A 24,819-nucleotide genomic window follows, 5' to 3' on the forward strand; every position below is an offset into this window, starting at 1 on the left:
GAGAGCATTTGCTGTCATCAATGAGGTCATGTGACCCGGAGCTGCAGACAGATTCGCGCAGCTGCCAATGATACCAACCGGAACCCCTGCTTTTTATAGTCGGCGGTTCGCGCAATCTAAGGATCCCCCTCTATGGGGCCAAGCGGGAGCGATAGCCTCAGCCTTCATCGCGACAACGGACCGGCTATGATTGACATCTCACGATAGCCAGCAACGCCCTTTTCACCATGGATGACCTTTCAGGGCTCGATTGGTCTGCGGACGCATCGGCCAACAAGCCGAAACCGATGGCTGTCAACCCTTCATATCCCCCGTTTCGATCGTCGCCGTCTCCCTTTGGCACGGGACAGAGCACGCCTTTGTCCGCTCAGAAGTCAAGCAGCCCAGCGCCCAAGGCGGCTCCTGCAAAAGCTGCGCAAGATAGCTTCAGCAACCTGAGCTTTGGTCTGCCAAAGGCTACTCAAAACCTGTCACTGGCTGAGAGACAGGCGCAGCTTGAAATCGAGAAGCGGAAGAAAGAAGAAGAGAGACGGAAGCTGGCAGAGGCGCAGTTCGGAAATGGTCAGCAATGGGACTCCCTAGGGTCTCGAGGCTTCACGCCCAGCCCGGCACCCAAACAACAGCCTGCACCCGTCAAGAGCGCAGCAAATGACGATGACGATCTATTCGCGGCGTTCAACAGAGACACCAAGGTTGACAATGCTAGCCATTACCCCCCACCTCCGCCAGACAGAAGCAAGCTTGACTTGGCCGACCCCTCAGCATGGGGATCAACGACGGCGGCCTCCAGCAGCGGCGGCGCTGCTTTCGAGCCAGAGGATGATGATCCTTTTGGATTGCACGAGGTGAAGCCTGCTGCCTCAACTGGAGGTGGCCGGGGCGCCGCCACCAGCGCAGACGACTTTGATTTCTTGGGAGATCTCGGACGACCAGTGGACGAGGTTCGAAAGGAGCAACAGGCCAAACAAGAAGCCATACGAAGCGAACCAGGAAAGCCGATTGAAGATGACTCGAGCTCCTCCGACGATGACGAACCTATAGAGCGAAACGTTGAGCGGGTGCCTAGGGTGAACAAAGACCCCTTCGACAAAGCTGTTGCGCAACTTGTCGATTATGGATTTACACCCGAGCAGGCCAGGAGGGGGCTTGTGGAGAGCGGAACGGGTTTCAATGCGCAGGCAGCTGCCAACTGGCTCCTGGACGAGGCTCATAGGAAGTCCAAGGAGGCATCGCAAGGTCGGAGTTCCCAGGGTAGAAGTTCTGCCGCCACAGGAAGCCAAAATCAGCGTAGCGACAGCCGGTCTCCTGCCAGAGGAGAGACCGATTTTGCAAAGACAGCTGCTGCCATGGGAAACACCCTGTTCAAGTCTGCCAACACCCTGTGGAAGACGGGACAGAAGAAGGTGCAGCAGGCAGTTGCAGAACTCCAGCAAGACGTAGGATCAGACCCAACCCAGCCAAAATGGATGCGAGATGCTCAGCAGGCGCGGGGTCAGCCGAGGCCTCAAAGAGCTGATGCCGATGTCACAGACGAGGCCCTTATGCTCGAGTCGGGCGGTAGGCCGCAGCAAGCCAGGAGCAGCAGCAGCAGCCGCCATGCCGTAGACCCAAGAGCTGGTCCCCCAGGCCCCCAGATTTCGCGAACATCATCACCCGCCCTGTCCTCAGGAACACAAAGTCGGAATAGTCCTGCCCCACGATGGCAGCAGCAGACTGCGCCGCCGCCAATGATTCCAGATGCAAGATCAAGGCTCAACAGGCTAACAGCAGATGATGATGACAGCTTCTCCAGCTACGTAAGTGCCAGCAGGAGAAAGAAGGCCAGCCCAGCACCGGAACCACCAAAGAAGACGGAACCTGAACCCGACCTTTTGTTTGGTTCGCAGGCACCAAAACCATCACAGCGAACTCCGTCTCCGGCAACCCAGAGACTGGCAGCTCCAAGTCGGCCTCAGCCTGCGCCGGCGCCCGCACCTCCGCGCAAAGTTACACCTAGACCTACCAGACAGGTTCCTCCCATTAGCCCCGATGCGTTACGGGCGTCAACATCGCATAGACTACAGGGAACCACGCATTTCAAGCGTGGCGATTATGCCGCGGCCCATTCATCTTACTCATCGTCTCTATCCTCTGTTCCTTCTACGCATCCCCTGATGATCGTCTTGCTTACAAACCGTGCTTTGACGGCCCTGAAAACTGGAGAACCTAAACAAGCAGTGACCGATGCAGACGAGGCACTGAAGATTATTGGGCCTGGGAATGGCCAGGGAGAGACTGTGGCTGTGAGAAATGAATCTGGACAGGACGAGAGCCGTGATATGAAAGAGCTCTACGGCAAAGCACTGAGCAGGAAAGCAGAGGCCTTGGAGCAGATGGAGAAGTGGGCAGAGGCCGGCGCTGTATGGAAGCAATGTGTCGAAGGCGGTGTTGGTGGACCTACCGCTGTCAAGGGCCGCCAGCGATGCCAGGACGCCCTCACTCCTAAGCCCAAAGCTGCGCCGAGACCTGTGGTGAAGCCTCGGCCCCAGCCAGCTGCCAGCCGTGCACCGCAGAAGGACTCGGAAGCGGTTACCAGGCTACGTGAGGCTAACCAAGCCGCTGCCAAGGAGGACGATGAGAAATTTGCCCTTGCGGATAAGGTCGATGCTAAAGTGTCCGCCTGGAGAGATGGCAAAAGAGAGAATCTGCGGGCTCTGCTGGCCAGTATGGACCAAGTGCTCTGGGAAAGCAGTGGATGGAAGAAGGTTGGGCTGCACGAGCTGGTAATGGCGAACAAGGTCAAGATTACGTACATGAAGGCCATTGCAAAGACTCATCCCGACAAGGTAAGAGATCATTTGAGATTTAAACCGATGAACTTGAGAAACATGCTTACTGGATTGTTAGCTTCCACAAGATGCGAGTACCGAGGTTAGACTTATTGCTGGATTGGTGTTTAGCACCCTGAACGAGAGCTGGGACAAGTTTAAAGCGGACAATGGTCTATGAAGTGGCATACTTGAGAGCGTTCTTTGGTAAAGAGGGGAGTGGCAGTAAAGACGGCGAAGTGGCAGTTTTATACTGGGTGATGACGACGGCAACGATGTTGATGATGGATACAGATACACAGTGATTTTCAGTGTTTACCCAATTGTTTCTCTTCTCCTTGGATTATCTTCGCCATACGCCATGCTAGCCCCCAATCATACATACACATGTTTATATAACAAATACATTAGAAGTCGCAACCCTATCCGTTGAGATGAAGCCCATCCAGACCACATCGTGTATACCCATCTCTGCTTCTATCTTATTCGCTTTGTATTTTTCGATTTTTCGATAGGAGATAAAAGCCTTGAAAACGGCCTGCTCTCACAAACCCAACATGCGCCGAACACCGTCGCGGACCGTCTTCTCGTACTCATCCCGGCGCTCGCGCCACATCTTGGCGGCCTCGACGTTGGCGGGGCTCTCATCGTTGGGCTCAGCTAGCATGCTCATAACAGAGATGAGGATCTTTTCGACGGACTGGATGGGGGACCAGCGCTCGGAGGCGTGCTCGTAGTGGTTGGGGTCGTCGCCGGGAGGGTGGAGGATGGAGATGCAGACGAGGCCGCTGGGGTAGACTGGTTTTGCACATTTCATTTAGCTTCTACCTCAACATGTCTCTTGAAAATTGTTCGTTCCCATTGCTGTTGTGGGAATACAAATGCATTGAATGTGGGTATAAAGGGAAATCGAGTGCCCATACCGTTCGGATGCCACATGTCGGCGAGAAACTTCATCGTCGGCGGCGCCAGCGGATAGTCCTTGGGAAACTTGAGCTCTGCGGGAAAAACGCCGCCCTCAAAGGGAGTTCCTTCGGGGCCCTGGATGAGGCATTCCCAGTGCAGCAGGTCGTCCTCGGAGACGGGGCCGGCGGTGATGCCTTCGGGCGGGTTGTTTGTGAGGGCGCGGTATTCTTGGAGGAGGCGGCGGTGGGCGGTGGATTGGGCCATGGTGGGCGGATGACCCGCGAGAGAATGGAGAAAAGTGGAAGAGGGAAGAGGGAAGAGAGAATGTCGTTCTTTTGGTGGTTTTGGGATTGTTTGGATGTTGAAGAGAGTTGGAGGTTTTGGGTAACAAGCGGCGGAATCGGAGCCGCGGCTTAGGTGGAACTTGGAGCGGGCGTGGCGTTGGCGTGGCGGGGTTTCGGGGCGTTAAGATCTTGAGACTTGTGGCGTCGTTTTTGTTGTCTGCGCCACAGTTGGGTTTGAGTACTACAAGAATGTACGTACAGACACCGACGTGCCGCTGTGTCACAATTGCATTCCTATGGCTAAATGAAATGGTGTATTGACAAATAAATGACTTTCAGCTTGTGTTTCGTATTATGGAATGGCATTATGGCATACAAGTGTCGGCTAAATGTTTGTTGCCAATGAGGCTAAGAAGCTGGTACCCCGATTTCTTTCAGGCATTTTACTACTCGATATGAAGTACTTTAGCTGCTCTTTTATGCAGAGAGCGGAATATTTTCCAGATAGATGGTCCTGTGTATAGCATAGAACAAGAGTATTATGGGCAGAAACTGAGTGCTGCCCCTAAAAAACGGCATCTCGTGTATGCAGTACATAGTACAGTATGGGGAAATTGATACTACCTTCCAGCTGCCTTCTATATGCGAGCTGCATGTTTCAATGACTGTCTCATGCGGCGATACGAAGCGGCTGAGAAGAGTATGACATGTACGCCTTTTCAGCTGAAGCCGCGCATTTACTTGTGCTATAAGAGACCTCACCATTCCCCCGAATCCTTTGGAGGCGCATCTTCTTCAATTTTTACAGTGATAATCCAAGTGAAGTATTCAACTTGATAATATGAGATTCTTCACGTCTCTCTTCCTCGTCCTTGTGGGAGCTGCTGCTGCTTCCCCCTTAATGGAGCGCCAGGATGACCCTGATTGCTACGACATTTGCTTCAGTGGACCTCTGCCATGTCCTTCAAATAGAGTATGTGTAATGTGAACAAGACTCATGTTATCTAATGCTCAGCTACTAACGTAACTGTGCACAGGTTTCCAAGGAAATAGTGAGCTTCTTCCTAATTTCACCTTCCATTCCATGGTAATAGTGCTAATACTTATGGTCAAAAGGATGGCTGCTGGACTTGCTGCCTTGTGTGAAATACAATGAATTCAATCGAAGCTGGCATCTCTAAAACCACCAAATTTTCTTCAGTATACGTACTCAGATACATCAAGTCATACATCAAGCCAGATTGTCCTCCCTAGTTACATCTCCTCTCCAAATTACTTGTTTCCGTAGTAAAAAGCTCAGTGAATCGTCCCAGTTCTATAGCACAGCCCAGTCAATTCAATCCCTCTGCATCCCCTTGCTACATCACACAGCAGTCATGGCCTCTAGCCCTTATCACCGGTTCATTGAACGCAATCGCCTTCATGGCCTCTTCAGGCCAATACATGAAATTCGCCAGAGTTCCTCCACATTTCTCAAATGTCTTTGCCATCGTCTTCAGGAGTTCGTCGTCCTTGCCATCGAGAGCACGCAACGAAACAAGCAGTCTTTTATCTCCTTGAAAGGCGGCCAGGTCCTCACGGGGTTCTTTGGTACTATACAACGCCCTAATCATGGCGCTGCCGCTGGTTTCAGCCTCCTTCTCGAGCTCTTCGAAATACTGCAGAAATCGTATTGTGATCCATAGATAGTTGAGGCTCGAGAGGGGTCGAAGCCCACCGCAGAGGTCGCCGTGGATGTCATTCCAAAGCATGCTCAGGACCATTTCAGCCATGAATTCACTATCTCGGATTTCTTCATTATTGCGTGACTTGATTGGTGCTTTGCAGGTGTTCCGGAGCCAGGAGAGCTGTGTAGAAGCGCAATCCGGTAAGCGGAGCGTCATTCGAGAGAGCAATGTCTGCCTGTCATTCATCAAGGTTTCGAAAATTGGATCAAGAGCCATTACGAAGAGCTCATCCATACCCGCGAAATGAGCTCGCTTGACTAATTCCGTTTTCTCCAACGTCCAAGGACACGATGCTGAGTTGCGAAAGCGTCTCGTTTGGTTGAGCCGAATCATACCCAGAGCAGACCACGGCTCAATATCGCAGTCCGGGATGCGTGATGGATCCCAATCTGCCTCTTGATAGAGAAGCAAAGTCGACTTCTGCTTGAAAAGGCGAAGAACAACCAGGCCTAGAAACTCGCGGGCGCTGGTAATTGTGGATGTTGCTCGCCGATTTGCCCGATCCTGAAGAAATTCCTTGCGAGTCACCATCTTGTGAACGTGGGCTTGAAAATTTTCGACAAATTTATCCTTGGGGCGCACTCCTCTATAGTAGAAGCTTTCGGAAAACACATCGTCCAACCGATTGTACACAGATATAGGTCGTGTGAGGTATCCCTTTTGCACTAGCATGTTGTGCAGATGAAGGACCAGCATCGGTTCTCGCATTCTATCCCACAGAACCATGATGCTTCGATAAGTGAGCTCGATTGCTTCCGCCAGGCCGGCGCCGCAGAGAAAAGGAGAGTAATCCCACACGCCATTGAAACTTGTCGCCGAGAACCGAGAGGGCAGTACGGCCCCTAGCTGTTGGAAGAGTAGACATCTTCCCAAGGCGGCGTTGAATTCAATACCGAGTTTCTCAAGAACCACAATGCAGTCCATCGTGTGCTCGAAAGCCTTGTCAGTCGTTTGGAAGCGCTGATACGTCGATTTGAGATTCTCAGTGTCCAGGAAGAAACCATGGCCCGATGCTGCCGGGTCCCCTTGACCGAGGAATATCTTCAAATCACGCCTCGGATGAAAGCCTTTTGCAGGATCGATGATGATATGGCCCTCTACACCGCTGATTGTCCATCCGCGAGAAATGGTCCAGGCATCCATAATGCACTGAAGGTAGAAGACGAGGTGAGAGGGGATCTTGTGGCTAAAGGCAGTGCCGGGCTTCTGCATCGCAAGCGTCGTCACCTCTGCGGCGAAGTCGATCAAGCCAAACATCCGGTGATGAGATTTCAAGGGGCCAGCGTTGGACCAGTCCACTTGGTCCAATACATAGTCTTCTCCCTTGGCATCCTTACCGAACAGAGCAGCACACGCAGTGACATTGACAAGATCGTACAGCCAGTTGATTGTATAACTGCGCCTCCACTTGATTCTCTGCTCCTTGGTAACATCTTTCAAGTTGACATGAGGATGCCACTTGTCAAGCTGAGCAAGCATCCGCTTCGTCGGCTTTCCGCTTCGTGTCTTCTGATAATCCGTGATGAAGTCGACGAGATCTTCGTATGCATGGATCAGGAAAAGCTCCTTGATATCTAGCGAGACTTCAGTTGTTTTGGCCGAGTCTTCCCCCTTATGGGGCTCGATGGTAAGGCGAAACTCCTTTTCCGCTTTCTTGACGTCCCCTTGCGTGAGGGTGTGCATGACCATCTCAAACGATTCGTAACCCGGAAAGTCGACAAAAATCGTAGATTCGGATTGCTTGACCATTCCCACAGCGATTTTGGCAGTAGTAGCTGCTACTGCAGTATTCAGGTTCTTGTAGGCTACTCTCTGCCAAAAATCCTGCAGGAATGATCGAAGCTGAATCCAATCTCTCGTCAACGCAAGCACCGCCATGACATACTCCGTCATTTCATTGTCTTCAATGATGCGGTAGCTTTCTAGCGGCACCTCATCAAGGGGTTCGTTGGTAGCTCTTGAAGACTTTCTCCGTGTCTTCTTTCCATTTACTTTCTTTCGCTTGCCTTTGCCAGCTCGTTTTCGTCGTTTCTGCTGAGGAGACGCGACACTGCTGCTTTCTTTGTCAGACTCTTCATGGTTAGCACCGTCACTCTCTGGATCGCTCTCTAGATTTAAGACTGAAAACTTGTTGGCAGTGGTAAAAATGCTGGGGCCAGCTTCTTCCTCGTCGCTCTTCGCTTGCTTCTCCTGATCATGTGATGATAGCCACGCTTCACCGCCCAGGATATTGAACGCCGTGGTGAGAGTATCGATGAAATACTTGTGCGTCACGTTATTTCTTTCAAGCTCTTCGTTGGGGTGTACGGATGCAAGCTGCTGAAACTGAGAGTGGTAGATGGACCGCAACTCGATCACGGACTGAAACAAACTAAATATCATAGATGGTATTTCGACATCGTGTTTCGCAATAATCTCCGCCATAGAGACGAGATCCGCGACGGGGACCTGACCTGTAAAATTTTCCAGTGGTGTCTCATTCTCGGCGGCATCTTGAGACTGAATGATGCCGTTTGAAGTCTTGACGAGCCAGTACAATAAGAGTCTGGTGTCTTGCTTGTACAAGACATAGAAGTTATTGATCTGCATGGTCGATGATGGATAGCCAATATCTGTAGAAAAGCTGATTCAAAAGATCGTAAACCTGGAATATCGATGCATAGAGATGGAGACTGATCCTGACGCGTCTTTTCCTCTCCTCGCGCGTTGCAGCTGGCAAAAGCCGAGGCTCACAATAAACACAAACGGCCTTACTTCAACTTCAACCCCCTATCACGTGGCGACAAACGTTGCCACAGCTGCCAGCCGGCACAACTGTCAAGCTGAACCTGTCACTCTCAGCTAAGAAACACAGGACACTGTAGCATCAGCTTGAGTGTTGCTAGGGGGAACCAGTCACCAATGCAATGGGGTGTAACCGTTTCCAACTCTCCCATGGCCGGAGTATCTTGGTAGAAGAGCTATAAATATCTGCAAAAGCGTATCTAGCTGCTATCTAGCACTTAAAAAGAAAACGAAAACAAATAAAAGTCATCAAAGGCCTCCCTTGGCCTTCAAATCCTCATGAATCTTCTTTTGTTTGTCCCATGCCTTCTTAAGCGTCTTGAGCTGGCTCTTGGGTACCTCATTGCCATCCTTCAGCTTGATGGGAAGTCCCTGCTCATCCCAGGCGCTGTAGCGCTCATCTTTTTTGAATAGCTCCTCCGGAGGGACCTTTGCCTTTTCTCGAGCCTCTTGGTCTGCCTTTTCCTTGGCAAGTCTTGCCTCTTCCTTCTTCCTCGCCTTCTCGGCTTCTCGTGCAAGCTTCTCTTCGCGAGCAGCGATGAGTTCCGCAGCGGGTACGAATTTGATAAGCGATGGCTGGTTATCAGGCCGGTCATCGAGATAAACGCCAAGGTTGGTAAGGTCTTGATCGCGAATTCGGTCTGTGATTTGCAAAATCGCCTTCTTGGTTTGCGGATCGTAAGAAGAGACAGTGCGACGGAGTTCGTCACGGATCTGAGACACTACCCTCAAGTAAGGCAGCGATAATCTCTCTATATCACGAGAGCCTCCCTGAGCGATGGCTTGGAAGTCCGCCGTAGGATCTCTTGAGAGAAGAGTACCGACGACCTCGTTGGACAGCGAGAGGGCCCCGATATCTGACTTGACCTTTTCAAGCACTTCAGCGTAGGGCTTGACGGCAGTTTCAGGATCCGTGTTCTCAGAAATCACAGAGGCCCAGCCAAGGCCTTCATAGGGAGGCTGAGCATTGGCATCAAGGCCAAAGATGCCAACCAACTTTGTAATCCAGCGAGCAATAGCCTCGACTTCAGCGAGATCAGTGTCCTTGTTATCCTTGAGATAACTGTTAGTGGTGTTAACCAACTTCAAGATGACCAGCATTGCTCGCGGGGTATCAATTGAGTTTGCGAGCGCCGCCTCGACGTCCTTCTTGGCTTGTTCGAGCTCAGCAAGGAGACCGGTGGCAGGCTTGTCTGAGCTAATGCTGAGTGACTTTACGCCGCTCTCTATGCCTGCCTCAGCTAGCCATGACTTTGTGTTTGTGAAGAAATTCTGCATCAAGTATGGTTAGGGGGTAAATTCGACTACTGTTGGGTGACGATCTATACTTACGCTGATCGTTGACTCCCAGTTATCAGCTTGGGCTCTCATGTCTGGTGAGATTTCGACGCCATCATTCCATTTGCCCATCAAAAACACAATGCGCATGCTCCGTGGTGTGTAGCTGGTTGCCAATGCGTCTTGGATGGTCTGGAAATTCTTCAAGGACTTGGACATTTTAGACCCCGAAATGGAGAGGTGCCCCATGTGAAGGAAGTACTTGACCCAAGTATGCTCGCCTTTGCCATGTTCGCAGAAGTAAGCTTCACTCTGAGCCAGCTCGTTGTCGTGATGAGGGAAGGCAAGGTCGATGCCACCAGAGTGAATATCCATCTGGGAGCCCAGGATATCAGACGCCATGACTGAGCACTCAATGTGCCAGCCAGGTCTACCATCGCCCCATGGGCTAGGCCAGAACGGCTCTCCAGCCTTTGATTTTTTCCAGAGGGCAAAGTCACCAGCACCTTTCTTGCCGCCCAGATTCTTCGACAAGGACCCCTCGCCCTCTTCTTGGAGAGCCTTGTCATTTTTGCTTTCAGGTCGTAGTCGGGCATAAGAGTTGCCGGCTTTTTCAAAAGCGCCAATATCGAAATAGACAGACCCTTCGGATTCATATGCGAATCCCTTGTTCACAATCTGCTCCACAAACTTGACAATCTGGGGAACATACTCGGTCACCCTTGTGATGTGGTCCGGCCTGAGAACGTTCAACGCATCCATATCGGCCATGAACAGATCTTCCATCCTCTTGGTCAAGTCTGTGAACATGGTCTGGTCTCGTGTATCGACAGATTCCTTATAGAGAGAATCGAGATAAGGGAGGAAGATTTCGTCGGCTCCGGGGAATATCGAACCATTCTTGAGAGCTTCTGCTGCAGCATCCATGTTGCTGATGTGCATCTTGACTTTGGCCTCGGCATCTCCTGGCTTTCCCTCTCCAGTCAGGGTCCCCCCGGTGAGGATCTTGCCATATGCAGCGTCTCGTTGAGCAATATAGTTCGTCTCGTCCAAATCGATTCCATTTTCCACCAGCAATGGCAGGCTGCTGGCCGCATACGCTTTAAAGGCCGCGCGTGTCAGCTTTGCGAGCTCTTCCTTAGAGTAGTTTTTGGCCTTTTCGATTTCGAGTAATCGCTGTCTTCTTGCCTTGATTATGATCTAACAGAGGGTTAGCCCTTGAGCCATTCCGATCTTGACCTGAACGACTCTCCATACCTTGTCATCAATGTCAGTAATGTTCATGACAAAGTTGAGCTTGAAGCCAAAGAAGTGGTGTAGAATGCGCCGGATAATATCAGTCGAGACATAGTTGCGCGCATGTCCCAGATGACTCAAGTCGTAGACCGTCGGACCGCAGGCGTACCAGGACACCTCTCCAGATCTGATGGGAACAAAGGGCACCGGCGCACCGGGCTTCAGTGAGTTATGGAGCTTGAGAGACTCCATGGCGGCAAGGGAGTATCTTCGATAGAAGTAGACGTGGTTTTTTGCAGGGTCGCAGAAACGGAGGCGGGGTCGAGATCGAGGTCGGGCGACGAGACGCAGGAGATTCATATATAGAGTGCCCACAACTAGGGTAGAAGAAGAGGACACAGCATGTAAGAGGGCATCACCGAGGCAATCAGGTGAGTCAGAGCACGAATGCGACACGAAGCTTTGAACACAATAGTGACTCTTGCAGTCTCACCACACCCTTGCAGAAATGCCCCTCCTTAGCGTCGCGGAATGGAAGCATGAGATCTCCCGCTAAATTTTTCTTTTTAGCGTGCTCGATGCCCTGGGCCCATGGCGGCACCTCTAGGGCTTCTAGGCTCAATGTTGGATAGAAGTCTGGTACAATAGAAGCCTTGCCTTATTGTTTCAAAATCTTTTGAGGGTAAAAACCGTATGTAATCCAAAAACTGGTCTTGAATACTCATCAAGGTTCTCTGGATTGACCAGGTTTCTCTAGGTGGATTAGTCCATCCATGCTTTTCTCGACGTTGCATGTAAGGAGCTGCATAGAGTTTAATAGTGTTGCAAACTAATAGATGCAGGCAGTAAACCTTCAGCCCCTGTCTACTTATTATTATTCCATATTAAATCCATATACCCATGCGGTCTTTTAGAGAGGCTGTCTGTATTTACAGAGGGCTTGGTACTTATGAATATGACAATAAGTTGTGGCAGCCGGTTCAATAAAAGGCTATAACTGGTCCAACTGCCTGAATCAAACTTCGGTTGAATGTTCAAACCCTCCTTTGCCTACTACGGCAGGAGCACATAGAGTGCCTCGACCTATATAAATGCTCTAGACCAGAATCACGCAAAAGGCCCATGCAAATTTCCAACCCAGAAAACCCGAACCATTGCACCTTTCCAATGGAATCCCATCAATCAAAGAATAATGATCGCCAGGGTGAGCCGGCCTGCCCCTCCCTGGAATTCAAGCCCCTACCGGCAGTTTGCATCTGAGCTTGTCTGGAAGAAAAGGCGGGGCACGGCGCCGTTCCGCTGCGGAAATCAGCGCCAGCCATCACCGTAGCAGTAGCTTGTGTCTAACTGTAACTGGGGAAATATTTTTTTTTCTTTGCGATACGGATAACAAGTCTAAGTAGACTTCGTCTCTGCCACTATACTCTGCCATCTTCTCGACGACATTCAATCGAATTGCAAATATTTCAATTCGCAAATGACTAAACCGTCAACATTTCTGGTGCCCGGCGACAAGACGTCTGCCGGGACGCTCGCCATTATCAGCTTATCGCGCGACAACTTCCTGCCGCTGACGCTGGAGAAATCAACGGGTGCAGTCGACGGTTACCTCGAGGGTGCAACATTAAATACCCGCTTTGGCTCCTATCCTCACTCAACATTGCTCGATGTGTCATGGGGCTCCCAGGTCCGCGCGTCGAATGTCGATACGGGCTCTCGAGGCAAGAAGCGGAGACGAGATGCAACCGACGAAGATACACCGATAGCCAGTGGAGATGACGACGATGATTCCACGGCCGCCAATGCGCCGGTAAAGAAGGCTGTTACAGCGCCGAGCGGCTTCATCTATGTCTTACGTCCAACCCCCGAACTTTGGACTACTAGTCTACCCCACAGAACGCAAGTTGTATATACACCAGACTACAGCTATATCCTCCATAGGATACGAGCCAGACCTGGAACCCGAATTATCGAGGCTGGAGCTGGCAGCGGAAGCTTTACCCACGCATCCGTGAGAGCGGTTTACAACGGATACCCACGAGACTCGGACGATGTAAAGGGGAAAGTTTTCAGCTTCGAATTCAACGAATCGCGATATGAGAAGATGCAGGTGGAGATTGGACACCACGGGCTGGACGACCTTGTTAAGCTCACACATCGTGATGTATACAATGACGGATTCAACGTTAACGGCGAGTCGCCTAATGCAACAGCTGTCTTTTTGGACCTGCCGGCTCCCTGGGAGGCTTTACATCACCTTTCAAGGCGAAAGCTCCAGAAGGGGGGCGAAGAAGCTGAGGAGGATAGCAATTGGGTATCGCCTCTAGATCCCAAGCAGAGCGTCCACATTTGCACATTTTCGCCTTGCATAGAACAAGTTACTCGAACAGTCACGGAGCTGAGAACCCTGGGTTGGGTTGATGTGGACATGGTGGAGATTTCAAACCAAAAGATCAACATATCAAGAGAAAAGGTTGGAGTCAACTACCCGACCGAGAAAGGATACAATTCCTCCCCAGCGGATGTTTTAGAAGCTGTCACAAAGCTCAAAAGTCTTGCCGACAGGAATAAGGAGACTCAGAGAGTTCAGGTGCTACAGACAGGAGCCGAGGGACCTGACAGCGAAATGGATCTAGACTCCACTCCTAACCGCGAAAACCAGCCTTCGAATTTGAATGGAACCGTTGACGATATGGAGAAGCCTTGGATGCAGGGACGGCTCGTTCACAGACCGGAGAGCGAACTCAAAACTCACACTTCTTACCTAGTCTTTGCTATTCTGCCGTGTGAATGGGACGAGGAAGCAGAGGCTGCAGCTATGGCTAAATGGCCATGTGGAAACGAGAAAAAGACGATTGGAAACCTCGACAAGCAGGCCCGCAAGGAAGAGAAGAGAAAGATGCTGGAAGGAAAATCCAAGAAGCAGAAGAAGGGGAATGATACCCAGACAACGCAGGTTGTGGTGTCAGCTGTGGCGACACCAACGACGGATACCGCGTAATTGCTTAACAAATTAATTAAAACAGTAGAATAAATAGAATTGCAGTATTTTGCAGTGTCCTAATATGTCCATTTAAATTGTACATCTCATACTTCAAGGTTGTAATTCCGTCTCAAGACACGGAATTTCTTCGGTAACGGCACACCTCTACCTTGTCAGGTACCAGACTTCACCGAGAGCTGCTCCGGAGAGCGGATAAACAATTGGCCACCGCAGGCAGACCTCCAACCTAAACACCAGCCAGCCCGCCATCATAGCCAGGGTCTTGTAAAGGTCAATTTTCAAGCTATCCATCCATAGCTCCAGATTACGACATTCCTTTACTCTCCAGCAAACCACCACAATGACTTCCACCATTGGCATCCCGATCAAGCTCCTCAATGAGGCACAGGTTCGTATTCTCCAATGCTGCTAAAGATTGCTTTCGCCTTAGTCCTTGTAATGGATCGGAGAGCTCACATGTAGTCTAGGGTCACATCATCACCCTCGAAATCACGTCGGGCCAGACATACCGCGGAAAGCTCCTCGAAGGTACACTCCCCTCCCAATGGCTCAATGTGCGAGCCCTCGTGCGCAAAAAATCGAAACTAACACATCGTTCTGCTTAGCCGAGGACAACATGAACGTCCAGCTCAAGGACATTACCGTCACCGCTCGCGACGGCCGCGTCTCCCACCTCGACCAGGTCTACATCCGAGGATCCCACGTGCGCTTCTTCATCGTCCCCGACATGCTTCGCAACGCGCCCATGTTCCGCAGCCGCAACGTACGGGGCAGGGGTGTTGGTCTGGCGAGAGGTCGTGCGACGGTCAGCCGTGCCCGTGCCAGTGGTGGTCGTGGCCGGTAAAGAGCGTTCTCTCTATTGTGCGAGACGGGGAGAAGTTATTGTGCGTCGTGATGAGGGGGAAACATGGGCTTGGCGTTTAGGATTTATGGGGTTTCTGTGCTTTTCTATACGAGAGAAAGAGAGAGAAAAAAATATTGTGGCAATACAAGAGTAATGTTGTGCTGAGAGCGACAAAAGATACCATGGCAAAGTGGGCAGTCGGAATGGCAGTCTGAAGTTACGTAGGATAGGCACGGCTGAGCGAGGCTCAAACCATTTTGAGCTTCGTTTCTAGAGCAAATCATCTAGATATACATGTGTCATAGGGCTCAATTGCCTTTCCATACTCGTACAAAGTCTATTCCTGTCCATATTCGTACACATTGTCAATGTCTATTTTAGCCGTGCCAGCGCGTCTTCCGCCTTGGCCACCAATTCACTAGCTTGTTCCAACTCCTTGATTCTCTGGGTCGACAGCTTATTTTGTTGAACCCCGTCGAGGACCTCTCCGGCACTCTCTTCCGCAGCTCTGATGGCTTTGCGGCCTTCTTCCCGAACTTCGCCCTCCCAAAACTCACGAGCAGTCTCCCATTTTTTCTGCATTCGGCCGAGGCTGTATACAACGCCGAGAGCTGCCACGGCACCGGCCTCGAATATCGTTGATGAAAATGACGATACATATAGTAGTGCTGCTAGACATGTTGTGACAGACGATGTAGCTAGAGATTGAACAACCAATTGTTGAGCCAGTGACTGAAGGGCAGGAACTGTCTCGTTCTGAATATAGCGTCGCGTAAACGCGATGTGTCCTGGCCACTTGGGAAGACGTGATCGAGGGGCAACGGGAATCACCGGCTCGTTGGTGACAGAGAAAGCCGACGGACCCTCAGGAAGAGCCTCACGAGAGGATGTAGGCTGCGAGTATTGTCCAGCTCTGCCTTGAAGTTGGGCAATCTGTCCAGTGAGATACACCAGCTCCTGTTCCGAGGTGGGCAAGAAGCGTTGACTCAAAATCTCGTTTGTCAGCATCGCAACATCGTCCACGCGCCAAAACAGCTTCCACCATCCCAACTTCCTCCAGCGGCGTCCCGAGAAAGCCAAGTCAAGCTGCTCTTGCAGCTCGGCGTGTGCATTCTGGGCCCATTTCGAAAGACCCTCGTTCATAGCGCGCATTTCGGGGCTGATCATTGAGTGAGACAACTCGCGCGACAATTTCCTACTCGTAGACTCAGTCTCAATCGCCGACAGAGCGTTTTGTAAAACTGATGCGATGAGCTTTCGAACTGCTGGTTTGGTCGCTTCATCGTCAGCGGCTTTGAGGCCGGCTTTGAGCCATGCAACCAACAGGCCGAGGTTGCTCGCAGACCAGCGCTGTTCGTACGACATGGCATTCTGAGGACCCTGGCGGAACAGATTGATGGCCTCTTCTGCCAACGAGGTGTCGATCACTGTGAAATTGGCCCCTAGCTGTTCCTTCGAGAACCCCTTTAGGTTGACAGCGGCAGTGATTGTGTCCGCGCAATCAAGTATCGGCAACCCAGAAATTGCAACAGCTCCAGTTAGCCCGTCGGCCACCAAGAGCGCTTGGTGGACAGGCGCTATCATAGGAGTAGCATGCTCATCGGCAGAATCCAAATCAACAGACGGGACGAGGACAGACTCCTCAAGCGATTCAACGGTAGCTAGGCCTGATCCGTTGACAGGCACATCCGCGTCCATCAGAAGAAGCTCTAGATTGAGTCCATTTAGTTCAGCAGAAGAAACCTCCAACACATCCGGTAAGTTGTGCTTGGATGATTCCAAGCGAGTAGCCTGCCCTTGACTGGGCCCGACTCGGATGATCAACGGCCTGCTGGTGTCATGCTCGTCAAGCCTCTGCTCCCACTCCTGCTCATCAACCAATGGATCCACGATGAGTGCTTTCAGAACCTTTCGTGCGGCGTCTCTTCCTTCCGAGCCGTTGGCAATGCTTAGAATCGCAACTCTGATCGCTTCACGGCCAGGCGCCTGACGCAATCCCTGGAGCGCCAATTGCAGCCTCGAGATATTTACCAGCTCCGGAATTCTTCTTTGGAGCTCTAGAAGAGTCTTTTCAAGTTCATTGCGAGCATTCGATGAGGTGAGCACTGCGGCTGATGACGTCGATTGCCACCTTTGAGCCTTGAGACCTGGCCTTGATCGAGTCTTGACTGCTCGAGATGCCGGAGAGAGCGAGCAGAATGGACACACTGATGAAAGGACGGGGGGCTTCGACCCCGTCAGCAGACGGAGATGCCCGTTTCGCGACACTAGAGATCGTTTGGATGCCATCGCCGCAGCGATGTTCCAGAAGGGTTTGGGAGACTGAAGTTCATGAGCTCAGTGAAGCAATCTGAGCTTGATTCGGAAAAGTTGCGGCAAAATTCGGAATCAGCTACCTCGATCAGAAGCGGGGCCCCAAGCGCTCTTCAAGCAGCTCAATGCTTCCAGTTACAAACCTCCAACATATGAACTCTTACGATGTCTATCTACCTTGGGTAACATATGAATAATTCAATCACGGTACACATAATCTCTGCCAATGTCGATAATTCTATTACGGTGAATTGAACAGGGGTGATGGTGGCATCAATGAAAATGTTCTATATGAATGGGATAATCCGCATTCCCATGCCATATTGTACTAACCTCTGGCTTCACACGTCTAGCGCTCGACTTGCAGCGCCTTTAGAAGCCACCATGACGAATTGAATGCTCCCCTATTACGACACCTTTCAGCCCTGAGGCTTAGCCAAACCCCAAAAGGCAGCCCTGCATTGCTCCAAGCGGAAATTGATTCAGCGCCGCCGCTGCTTTTGAAGCAAATACGGGACACCAATCGGCGATGTGGACCGCCGATGGCCGACGGAGATGCTCCACTGAGAGCGGCACGTTGTCAGATGAGTGCCGATATGCTTGACGGTGGAATCATGAAAAGCGATGCTCCCAATATTTGTAGTGTTGGGTGCTTATCCACATTACAATATAGGACATTTACCAATCAAATTTTGAAATGTTCAATTTGAGAAATTGAGCCGTGTCCGCAGACTGGCTAGTTGTCGCTAACTGTAGTGATGTTCAGGTACGCGGAAGATGTTAAACACCGCGATTCTGACCATGCAGGACTAGAAGCAAGATAGCGGTACTTATTAACCAGCCCCGTGCGGGTTCATCTACCTGATTCGTTTCGTACGCGTAATTCTAGAACTATGCTTACGAGGGCCCAGCTGGAAACGTAGATTGTCGATGGATTTAGATCTCTGCTCCTGGTTTGTGGCTGGGCAAGCTTAAAATGCTACCATGACTGCTCCTACACTGGGAGGATATAAGACAGACATGCTCTCCCAAAGACAGAACTAGAAGACAGAAGACAAACAGCTTTAATCAACCATTTTCTTTCTTTTGTATCGCAGTTCTTAATTTGACCAATTTTCAATTCCTACATCTGCTAATTTCCTTTGATTACCATGAGCGCAAACGCAGCAACTTGTAAGTTACTGAATCTCCCCCATCAAGTCCGACTTGACTAACACAGCAACACCAGCCCACGGTTATATCGATCCAAACTTCCCAAATCCCAACGGCAAACACGATGTACCCGTCATCATCTATGGCTACACACCATCCTTTTCCCTCGCCGTATTTGCGGCCATCTGGTTTTCGCTCATGCTGGTGATCCACCTGGCCCAGACAATCCGCTACAGAAGCTGGTGGTTCTTCCCCTTTTCCGTCGGCCTTTTCTTCGAAATCGTTGGCTACGTTGCACGCTCTCTCTCGGCGAAGAAGGACCCCTATAACTTGATCTTCTTCATTCTCAACTACTTCTTCATCGTCACCGCTCCCGTCTTCCTCGCCGCGGGGATATACACCATTCTGTCAGCCCTCATCTCTCGACTAGGATCCAAATACTCCTCTCTGTCGCCCAAAGTCATCATGTGGTTCTTTGTTCTGTCCGACGTCATATCAACAATCACCCAGGTGGCTGGAGCCGCTCTCATCGGCAGCCAAGAGTCAAAGCACAAAGACCCAACATTTGCGAACAACATTCTCTTGGGTGGTCTAGCTTACCAAGTCTTCTCCATTGGTGTATTCATTGTAGTTGCGGGACGTTTCCTGTGGCGTGCCAAACATGCTCTTCGTCGGCGCGATCTTGATACCTTTGCTATTGTCTTCGCTGTCGTGACGATTTTGGTGTATCTGCGAACAGTTTTCAGGCTTGCAGAGACAGCTCAGGGATTGAATGGATCTATACAGTCGAATGAGACTTACTTTGCTTGTTTGGAATTTGCGCCAGTAGCGGCAGCCGTGCTCCTCTTTGCGGGATGGAACCCTGGACGATGCCTGGGCAGCACGGTCAGAGGGAATAAGGTGACTGACGGATCAGCACGCAACAGCTGGGATAAAGCTTAAATTTGGGGGATACTTCAAGAATATTGGCTTGATTACTTTTCGAACTTCTGACGCTGGGGCTGTAGAAGTGCCATGGCTTATATACCTGTATCATTGCTGGCGATATACATGTGTTATTTGGTGAGCCCTTGGATATCTTTAGGTAAATTAACTTGGATTATAAATAAAATTGTAGAGCTTATTAGACTATATACGTTCCGTCTTGCCAGAATATCTTCTACTTCGATATATGTACCTGTCAGCCGCATGCATGTGATATGATGTTGCCCAATAGATTCCTATAAGCTCACCAGGCTGGGCGTCTCTTGATAGCGGGGTCCTGCCACCCCCACCAGAGCTCATACCAGCTGGACACCCGCCATCTCAACTCTATCACTTCGCATATTCACTGCCATTCCAACATCTCGCTCTACTTCATCCATCTTTCTATCTCAAATGCCTCCAATACCTCAAGGCGCGAAACCTCTCCCCAGGATTATAACCTACTACCAAACCCACCATGACTCCGCCGGCAAACTCATCTCTCCCCTCCCACTCCTCACCCAACCCGGCATCTCATTAACGCATCTCATCCTCGCCGCCATCCACCTTAACGAGGACCCAAACCACATCACCCTCAACGACCACCCTCCTCATCATCCACGCTTCGAAACCCTCTGGGCCGAACTCCGCATCCTCCAAGCCTCCGGCGTCAAAGTCCTAGGCATGCTCGGCGGAGCCGCCAAAGGCTCATACACACGCCTCGATGGCTCTGACGCGCAATTCGAAAGATACTATCTTCCCTTGCGAGACATGATTCGCGCGCGTGGGCTCGACGGCCTGGACCTCGACGTCGAAGAGGAAATGTCTTTAGGCGGCGTCGTCAAGCTCATTGATCGCCTAAGAAGCGACTTTGGCAAAGGCTTCCTCATCACGCTCGCGCCCGTCGCCGCTGCTCTCCTGGATCATAGGAGTAACCTTAGCGGCTTCGACTACGAAGCCTTGGAAGTCATGCGCGGTCATGAAATCTCGTGGTACAATGCTCAATTCTACTGTGGCTGGGGTGATATGAGCAACCCCATCATGTACGAAATGATCATACGAAAAGGCTGGCCCATCGAAAAGGTTGTTATTGGGCTTGTTACAAACCCAGCCAATGGCAGTGGGTTTGTCATGTGGGAGTTTCTCTCTGCCGTCCTGAATTTACTCCGAGGCCGTCATGAGCGGTTCGGTGGTGTTATGGGATGGGAGTACTTCAACAGTCTTCCGGGTGGGCATGAGAGGCCATGGGAATGGGCGAGACAGATGACTTCTGTTCTGAGGCAGGAAGATTTTTTACCTAGCGTCCAACCTCCACCGATTAATGTGGCAACCAAGCCTGTGCTAGAGGTAGAGGCTGATCCTGATGCCCCCAACGGCAAGCCTGTTCAAGTTCCTACAGCATTCGAGTACTATTCAGATGGCTCAGATGCGTGAGGGGAAAGGGATAGAAACGATCAACGTCCCATATCTAATATGAAAAGAGCAAACAGGGCATACATACATGCATACATAAATCCATGTATGTATATGATGGAACATACAGACAAGTGGTAAACACTTGCTTAGAATTACATTGCGGCCAAGTAAGTGGATGCTTAGATGAACAGAGCCGATGAACACAATGAGTTTGTATTAGGGCAACATACATACATCTATAGTATTGAGCAACTAGTGTAAAGATGACCCTTCGTCCTCCTCAACCATTTCGATAGATAATGACAACAGGTTAAGCCATAGTGCCTTATTGACACATAAGAGATGTTGAAAACTACCAAAAGACCACAACAAGCGGGAGTTGCTGGTTAGGCGCAGGCCATCCAAGGGCTACACTGAGCCTCGATGGTAAAGTTGTTGTACACCGGATAGCTGCCCTGGACGGCAGAAATAATGGGGTTGAAGAAGTCCGAGTTGAAGCGGGCAGTTTCGCATGCCGAGCATGGGCCACTGAGGAAGCCATCATACTTGGTGTCGTATGACAGGTAACCGACGACTTTGCGGGTGGACAAGTCTGTGGCTCTGATGGTGAAAGCTTCTGGCATGACGACCCAGCTGGGCGCGGTAACATTGGTTCCGTTGATCCCAGGGATGACGGGATTCTGGTTGAACCACAAACTCTTGAGGCCAACGTCACGGAGGGCCTTGATGAGAAGGAGAGTCATGTGAGTGTCATCGTCGACCTTCACACCCGCACACTCAACGTTGATGGTGTAGCCTTGCCCTTTAATGGGACCACCAACACAGTTGCCGGTGGTTTGATCCCAGACAAAATTGTTAATGAAAGCTCCCCAAGTGTTTTGCCAATTAATGAATCGAGGACTGAGAGTGGAATAGATAGCAAGTTGGCCGGTGTGAGGAGTGGAAGTTGGCACGGGCTGGCCACCATTGCTCGGAGTAGGCACAGGTGTATGGGGTGGTGCTTGGGAGAAGAAAGTGGTAGAAGGCGCTGCAGAAGACGTGGTCAGCGTCGAAGTCTGGGAACCCATATCCGCAGGGCGAGGCGGCGGATGGTTGTCGCGATTGCAAACAAAGGCACTCCAGCAGATGGCATCGTGGTTGACGGTTTTGTTGAGAGCAGCACTGACGGGACGACCACGGTAAGCCCAGCAGTTGAGAATTTGACCACTCTCTTTGGTGGTGACGGCACTTCCAGCTTTGAAGCCGTCTGGAGTACCATCTTCAATATACGCCGTCCAGACATCACCATTGGGCATTGTGGCAGTTGCACCTGCGGGGACCCATGGATACCAACCCTCTTTGAAGGGGATTTCGACAGCCATGTCGGGAGCATCAGGATACTTGTACGCGGAACTGGGCCAGTTGATGTCCTGGTACCAGTTCATCTGGCGAGAAGTGGACCATCCCGGCTCGTTGGGGTTGTCTCCGATTCCACAGTCACAGAGGATGAGATCCTCATTGCGGAATTGCTGGGCCTGAACAGCTTTGAAAAGGCCGATAGTACCGACAAGGCCGGCGGCGAGCTTGAAGATGGCCATTATCAAGCAAATTGTCAGAACAGGTGAATGGCAGTGGGAACAAAGAACGATTGAAGAGAATCAAGCCGGAGTGGTTGAAGCTTTGCTGGATATGTCAGACAAATGAGTGGAGGATTTGGAAAGAAAGTAGAAGTTTGGAACAAGTGAGAAGTTTTGAATTGGAGATATTGTAGACATTGATCAGCCGCAATCTGTTTCACCGCCATAATTCGTCATGTTGGGACTATGTTGAGGAAGCATCACCGGCCATTGGGGTAAGAGACGGGCCGGGTGAGGGGAGAAAGAGTGTCTCGAGACGACAAAGTGTGCAGGTGACATCGGATGTGAGCGTTCCGGCGTGATTTTGAGCAGGCAGAGGCATCTTGATGCTTTCCAAACCTAGAATTTCTTGTGCTGGAGGCGGTCAAAGATGTTGCTTCACGAGGAAGGCGGCAACCAGCTTGAAGCAAGCTCACCGCCCATGGTGGGATCTCAACAACATCACAAAGGAAGCAACTTGGACGTGTAGCAGCTGCACCAGTAATGGAGTCAATCATGATATCATCGTCAGTTTGTGGCTGTGAGCCCGAGTTAGGTGAGCCGTACGAGCAAAAGAGACTGAGACACTGATGGAAAACGCCATCATTCTCTATTTGCAGCGAAATGGGCATCTGAGTATTCAGCATCAAAATTTGGCGATATATTTAAATGACGTATTTCTGAACGAAATGGACAGTTAATGCACATTAAGAACGTGCATCGCCGAGGTGTTTTGATTTACGACAGAAAATTATCGTGAGAGATAGCTGGCCTCGAATCATCTGATAGTCGCCAACTTATGCAATCAATTTCATCAGCAAAAAATCGAAACAGTGTAGGCACAATGGGCAGTTTGATGACTATAATGAAAATGCTCTCAATTCAAACGTCCATTCCTATTAACTGCCGTCTTGAACCTACATGTGTCTAGGCGCTTCAACGAACGGTGTTATGACAGGTGGTATGCGGCGTGGCTATAGATAGACGCATGAAAAATTGAGGGCGGCCTCCTGGAAGAAAAATGTTTGGACGAGTTTCAATCCCATAACATGAGGCAACACAAAAGCGAGCCGGCCGAGTACGAGTACGAAACACAAACATCGTCTCGTCTCGTCTCGTCTCTATTTTTATGGCTTTCTGGCTGCCATAATCAGCTGTTTCGATGCCGCGCGCCTGTCACTAGCCGCGATGTCCCTTTGGCGCTGTAAAGTTTGCGACCTTGGGTAACATGCCAAGATCTTACCCGCTGCAGCAAAAATACGAACAGTGTGTCTTACCGACTCTTCACCGCAACGTCGACAAAGGCTTCGCTGTCTTTTTGTACGGTCTGCGAGGAGGCTTAGCTGAGAGCGGTTGCGCGATAGCGTTTCATTATCTCGAGGTGTGCTCATGATTATCGAACGGATTTTGCCCCGGTCTGCACCGTCAGCAGCATTGATTGGCCAAAAGCCTCCGTCAGGGGTCTGGCACTTTGGGGCGAATCAGTCCAGAAGCGCCAGGAGCCCCGGCATGTTTCTCGTTTCAGATTCGGATGGCGAACCAAAGTGAAGCTCTCCCTGTATGATGACCTAGGCAAACATTGGGGCAAACTCCAGAGCCCAACCAAACTTATTCAGGGGCTGTGCAGGAAACCGAGGGGCATCTTTTTTTATGCGTCGACATAGTCCTTACGTGATTTGGTGGCAAGCATCTATATAAGCTGTCCTGTCTGTGAAGTGCCTTGATATTTCATCATACCTACAGTAGACACCATCGACAGGCAAATATTCCAAGAAGACAAACGACTGGTATCTCGGCCATCATCCCTGCAAAATTCTACATCTTTTGCCGAATCCAAAATATCACCACCACTACACACAAACAGTCATGGCGCAAAGACTTGCTGCTTGCTACCAATGGATCAAGGCTGCCGGTGGAAGAAGCAGCTTTTACAACAAAATCAGCAACAGGGGCACGCCATATAAGAAGATTGTGGGAGAGCCTGCTTTGGCCCAAAACCAAGACCTCTTTAACGACAATGTCCCGCTGCTTGACTGATGCCTGAAGCATGCCTTAAATGGTAAGTCGCCCATAGCATGTCGCAATTGGTTCGAAGGAAATTAATCATCCAAGAATGCAGAGGAAATGTCGATAAGCTGCTACGGCATTATGAGAATCACGATTTATACACGGACTATCACGGATGCTTTGGCGTTCTTTGGTTATACAGGGATAGGGGCATCATACTAGGCTAAGGAATACAGTTGACACTGCTGGACGGACACTTCAACTTGGAGAATTAAACGGCGTTTTGTTTTTTCAGGAATATGAAGGTATATAACGCTTGAGATTTACGTTATGGGTTAAAAAAGAGCCTTTTCTCTTTTGTCAAATTGCATAGATATTTACGGAATACAGCCAAAGGGCGATATGATTCAGTCACAAAACGCTGGGGCTTTTAGGCACTTCGGCGCACTCGAGCCCCACTACAGCGATGCATTCCCACAAGGTAGCTCACGGTTTGAGCTCCA

The 24,819-nt window shown here is 50.6% G+C and overlaps 12 protein-coding genes across 12 annotated transcripts; 7 read left to right on the top strand and 5 right to left on the bottom strand.

Annotated features, from left to right (window-relative positions):
* Positions 1 to 227: 227 nt before the first annotated feature.
* Positions 228 to 2,988, top strand: M431DRAFT_479417 (hypothetical protein; the record flags this gene model as incomplete). The annotated part of the gene is made up of 2 exons (XM_024915765.1): positions 228 to 2,825; positions 2,887 to 2,988. 2 exons carry the CDS (start codon positions 228 to 230, stop codon positions 2,986 to 2,988), a joined length of 2,700 nt encoding a protein of 899 aa, XP_024777542.1.
* A 363-nt stretch (positions 2,989 to 3,351) lies between these two features.
* M431DRAFT_479418 (hypothetical protein) lies at positions 3,352 to 3,977 on the bottom strand (the record flags this gene model as incomplete). The annotated part of the gene is made up of 2 exons (XM_024915766.1): positions 3,352 to 3,605; positions 3,731 to 3,977. 2 exons carry the CDS (start codon positions 3,975 to 3,977, stop codon positions 3,352 to 3,354), a joined length of 501 nt encoding a protein of 166 aa, XP_024777543.1.
* Positions 3,978 to 4,838: 861 nt separating this feature from the next.
* M431DRAFT_492105 (hypothetical protein) lies at positions 4,839 to 5,143 on the top strand (the record flags this gene model as incomplete). The annotated part of the gene is made up of 3 exons (XM_024916977.1): positions 4,839 to 4,970; positions 5,035 to 5,049; positions 5,114 to 5,143. 3 exons carry the CDS (start codon positions 4,839 to 4,841, stop codon positions 5,141 to 5,143), a joined length of 177 nt encoding a protein of 58 aa, XP_024777544.1.
* Positions 5,144 to 5,355: 212 nt separating this feature from the next.
* Positions 5,356 to 8,313, bottom strand: M431DRAFT_79333 (hypothetical protein; the record flags this gene model as incomplete). Its single annotated transcript, XM_024922803.1, has 2 exons — positions 5,356 to 5,805; positions 5,944 to 8,313. 2 exons carry the CDS (start codon positions 8,311 to 8,313, stop codon positions 5,356 to 5,358), a joined length of 2,820 nt encoding a protein of 939 aa, XP_024777545.1.
* A 444-nt stretch (positions 8,314 to 8,757) lies between these two features.
* M431DRAFT_78177 (hypothetical protein) lies at positions 8,758 to 11,274 on the bottom strand (the record flags this gene model as incomplete). The annotated part of the gene is made up of 3 exons (XM_024922661.1): positions 8,758 to 9,780; positions 9,841 to 10,986; positions 11,044 to 11,274. The coding sequence occupies 3 exons, from the start codon at positions 11,272 to 11,274 to the stop codon at positions 8,758 to 8,760; spliced, it is 2,400 nt and encodes a 799-aa protein (XP_024777546.1).
* Positions 11,275 to 12,171: 897 nt separating this feature from the next.
* M431DRAFT_505429 (hypothetical protein) lies at positions 12,172 to 14,083 on the top strand. Its single transcript, XM_024918638.1, has one exon. The coding sequence runs from the start codon at positions 12,500 to 12,502 to the stop codon at positions 14,021 to 14,023; it is 1,524 nt and encodes a 507-aa protein (XP_024777547.1). The 5' UTR covers positions 12,172 to 12,499; the 3' UTR covers positions 14,024 to 14,083.
* Positions 14,084 to 14,366: 283 nt separating this feature from the next.
* Positions 14,367 to 14,864, top strand: M431DRAFT_60465 (hypothetical protein; the record flags this gene model as incomplete). The annotated part of the gene is made up of 3 exons (XM_024921564.1): positions 14,367 to 14,414; positions 14,494 to 14,554; positions 14,632 to 14,864. Coding segments are annotated over 3 exons (342 nt in total), but the record flags the coding sequence as incomplete, so codon positions are not given.
* Positions 14,865 to 15,242: 378 nt separating this feature from the next.
* Positions 15,243 to 17,159, bottom strand: M431DRAFT_492110 (hypothetical protein; the record flags this gene model as incomplete). The annotated part of the gene is made up of 1 exon (XM_024916978.1): positions 15,243 to 17,159. The coding sequence occupies one exon, from the start codon at positions 17,157 to 17,159 to the stop codon at positions 15,243 to 15,245; it is 1,917 nt and encodes a 638-aa protein (XP_024777549.1).
* Positions 17,160 to 18,290: 1,131 nt separating this feature from the next.
* Positions 18,291 to 19,277, top strand: M431DRAFT_528715 (hypothetical protein; the record flags this gene model as incomplete). Its single annotated transcript, XM_024920745.1, has 2 exons — positions 18,291 to 18,356; positions 18,403 to 19,277. Exons 1-2 carry the CDS (start codon positions 18,335 to 18,337, stop codon positions 19,275 to 19,277), a joined length of 897 nt encoding a protein of 298 aa, XP_024777550.1. The 5' UTR covers positions 18,291 to 18,334.
* A 435-nt stretch (positions 19,278 to 19,712) lies between these two features.
* M431DRAFT_2921 (glycoside hydrolase family 18 protein) lies at positions 19,713 to 20,732 on the top strand (the record flags this gene model as incomplete). Its single annotated transcript, XM_024914094.1, has 1 exon — positions 19,713 to 20,732. One exon carries the CDS (start codon positions 19,713 to 19,715, stop codon positions 20,730 to 20,732), a length of 1,020 nt encoding a protein of 339 aa, XP_024777551.1.
* A 368-nt stretch (positions 20,733 to 21,100) lies between these two features.
* M431DRAFT_79075 (hypothetical protein) lies at positions 21,101 to 22,291 on the bottom strand (the record flags this gene model as incomplete). The annotated part of the gene is made up of 1 exon (XM_024922774.1): positions 21,101 to 22,291. One exon carries the CDS (start codon positions 22,289 to 22,291, stop codon positions 21,101 to 21,103), a length of 1,191 nt encoding a protein of 396 aa, XP_024777552.1.
* A 1,621-nt stretch (positions 22,292 to 23,912) lies between these two features.
* On the top strand, positions 23,913 to 24,565 carry M431DRAFT_351937 (hypothetical protein). Its single transcript, XM_024914485.1, has 2 exons — positions 23,913 to 24,368; positions 24,422 to 24,565. The coding sequence occupies exon 1, from the start codon at positions 24,176 to 24,178 to the stop codon at positions 24,344 to 24,346; it is 171 nt and encodes a 56-aa protein (XP_024777553.1). The 5' UTR covers positions 23,913 to 24,175; the 3' UTR covers positions 24,347 to 24,368; positions 24,422 to 24,565.
* Positions 24,566 to 24,819: the final 254 nt, after the last annotated feature.

This window comes from Trichoderma harzianum (genome assembly GCF_003025095.1).
Source record: "Trichoderma harzianum CBS 226.95 unplaced genomic scaffold M431scaffold_3, whole genome shotgun sequence".
Classification (NCBI taxonomy): Eukaryota; Fungi; Ascomycota; class Sordariomycetes; order Hypocreales; family Hypocreaceae; genus Trichoderma; species Trichoderma harzianum.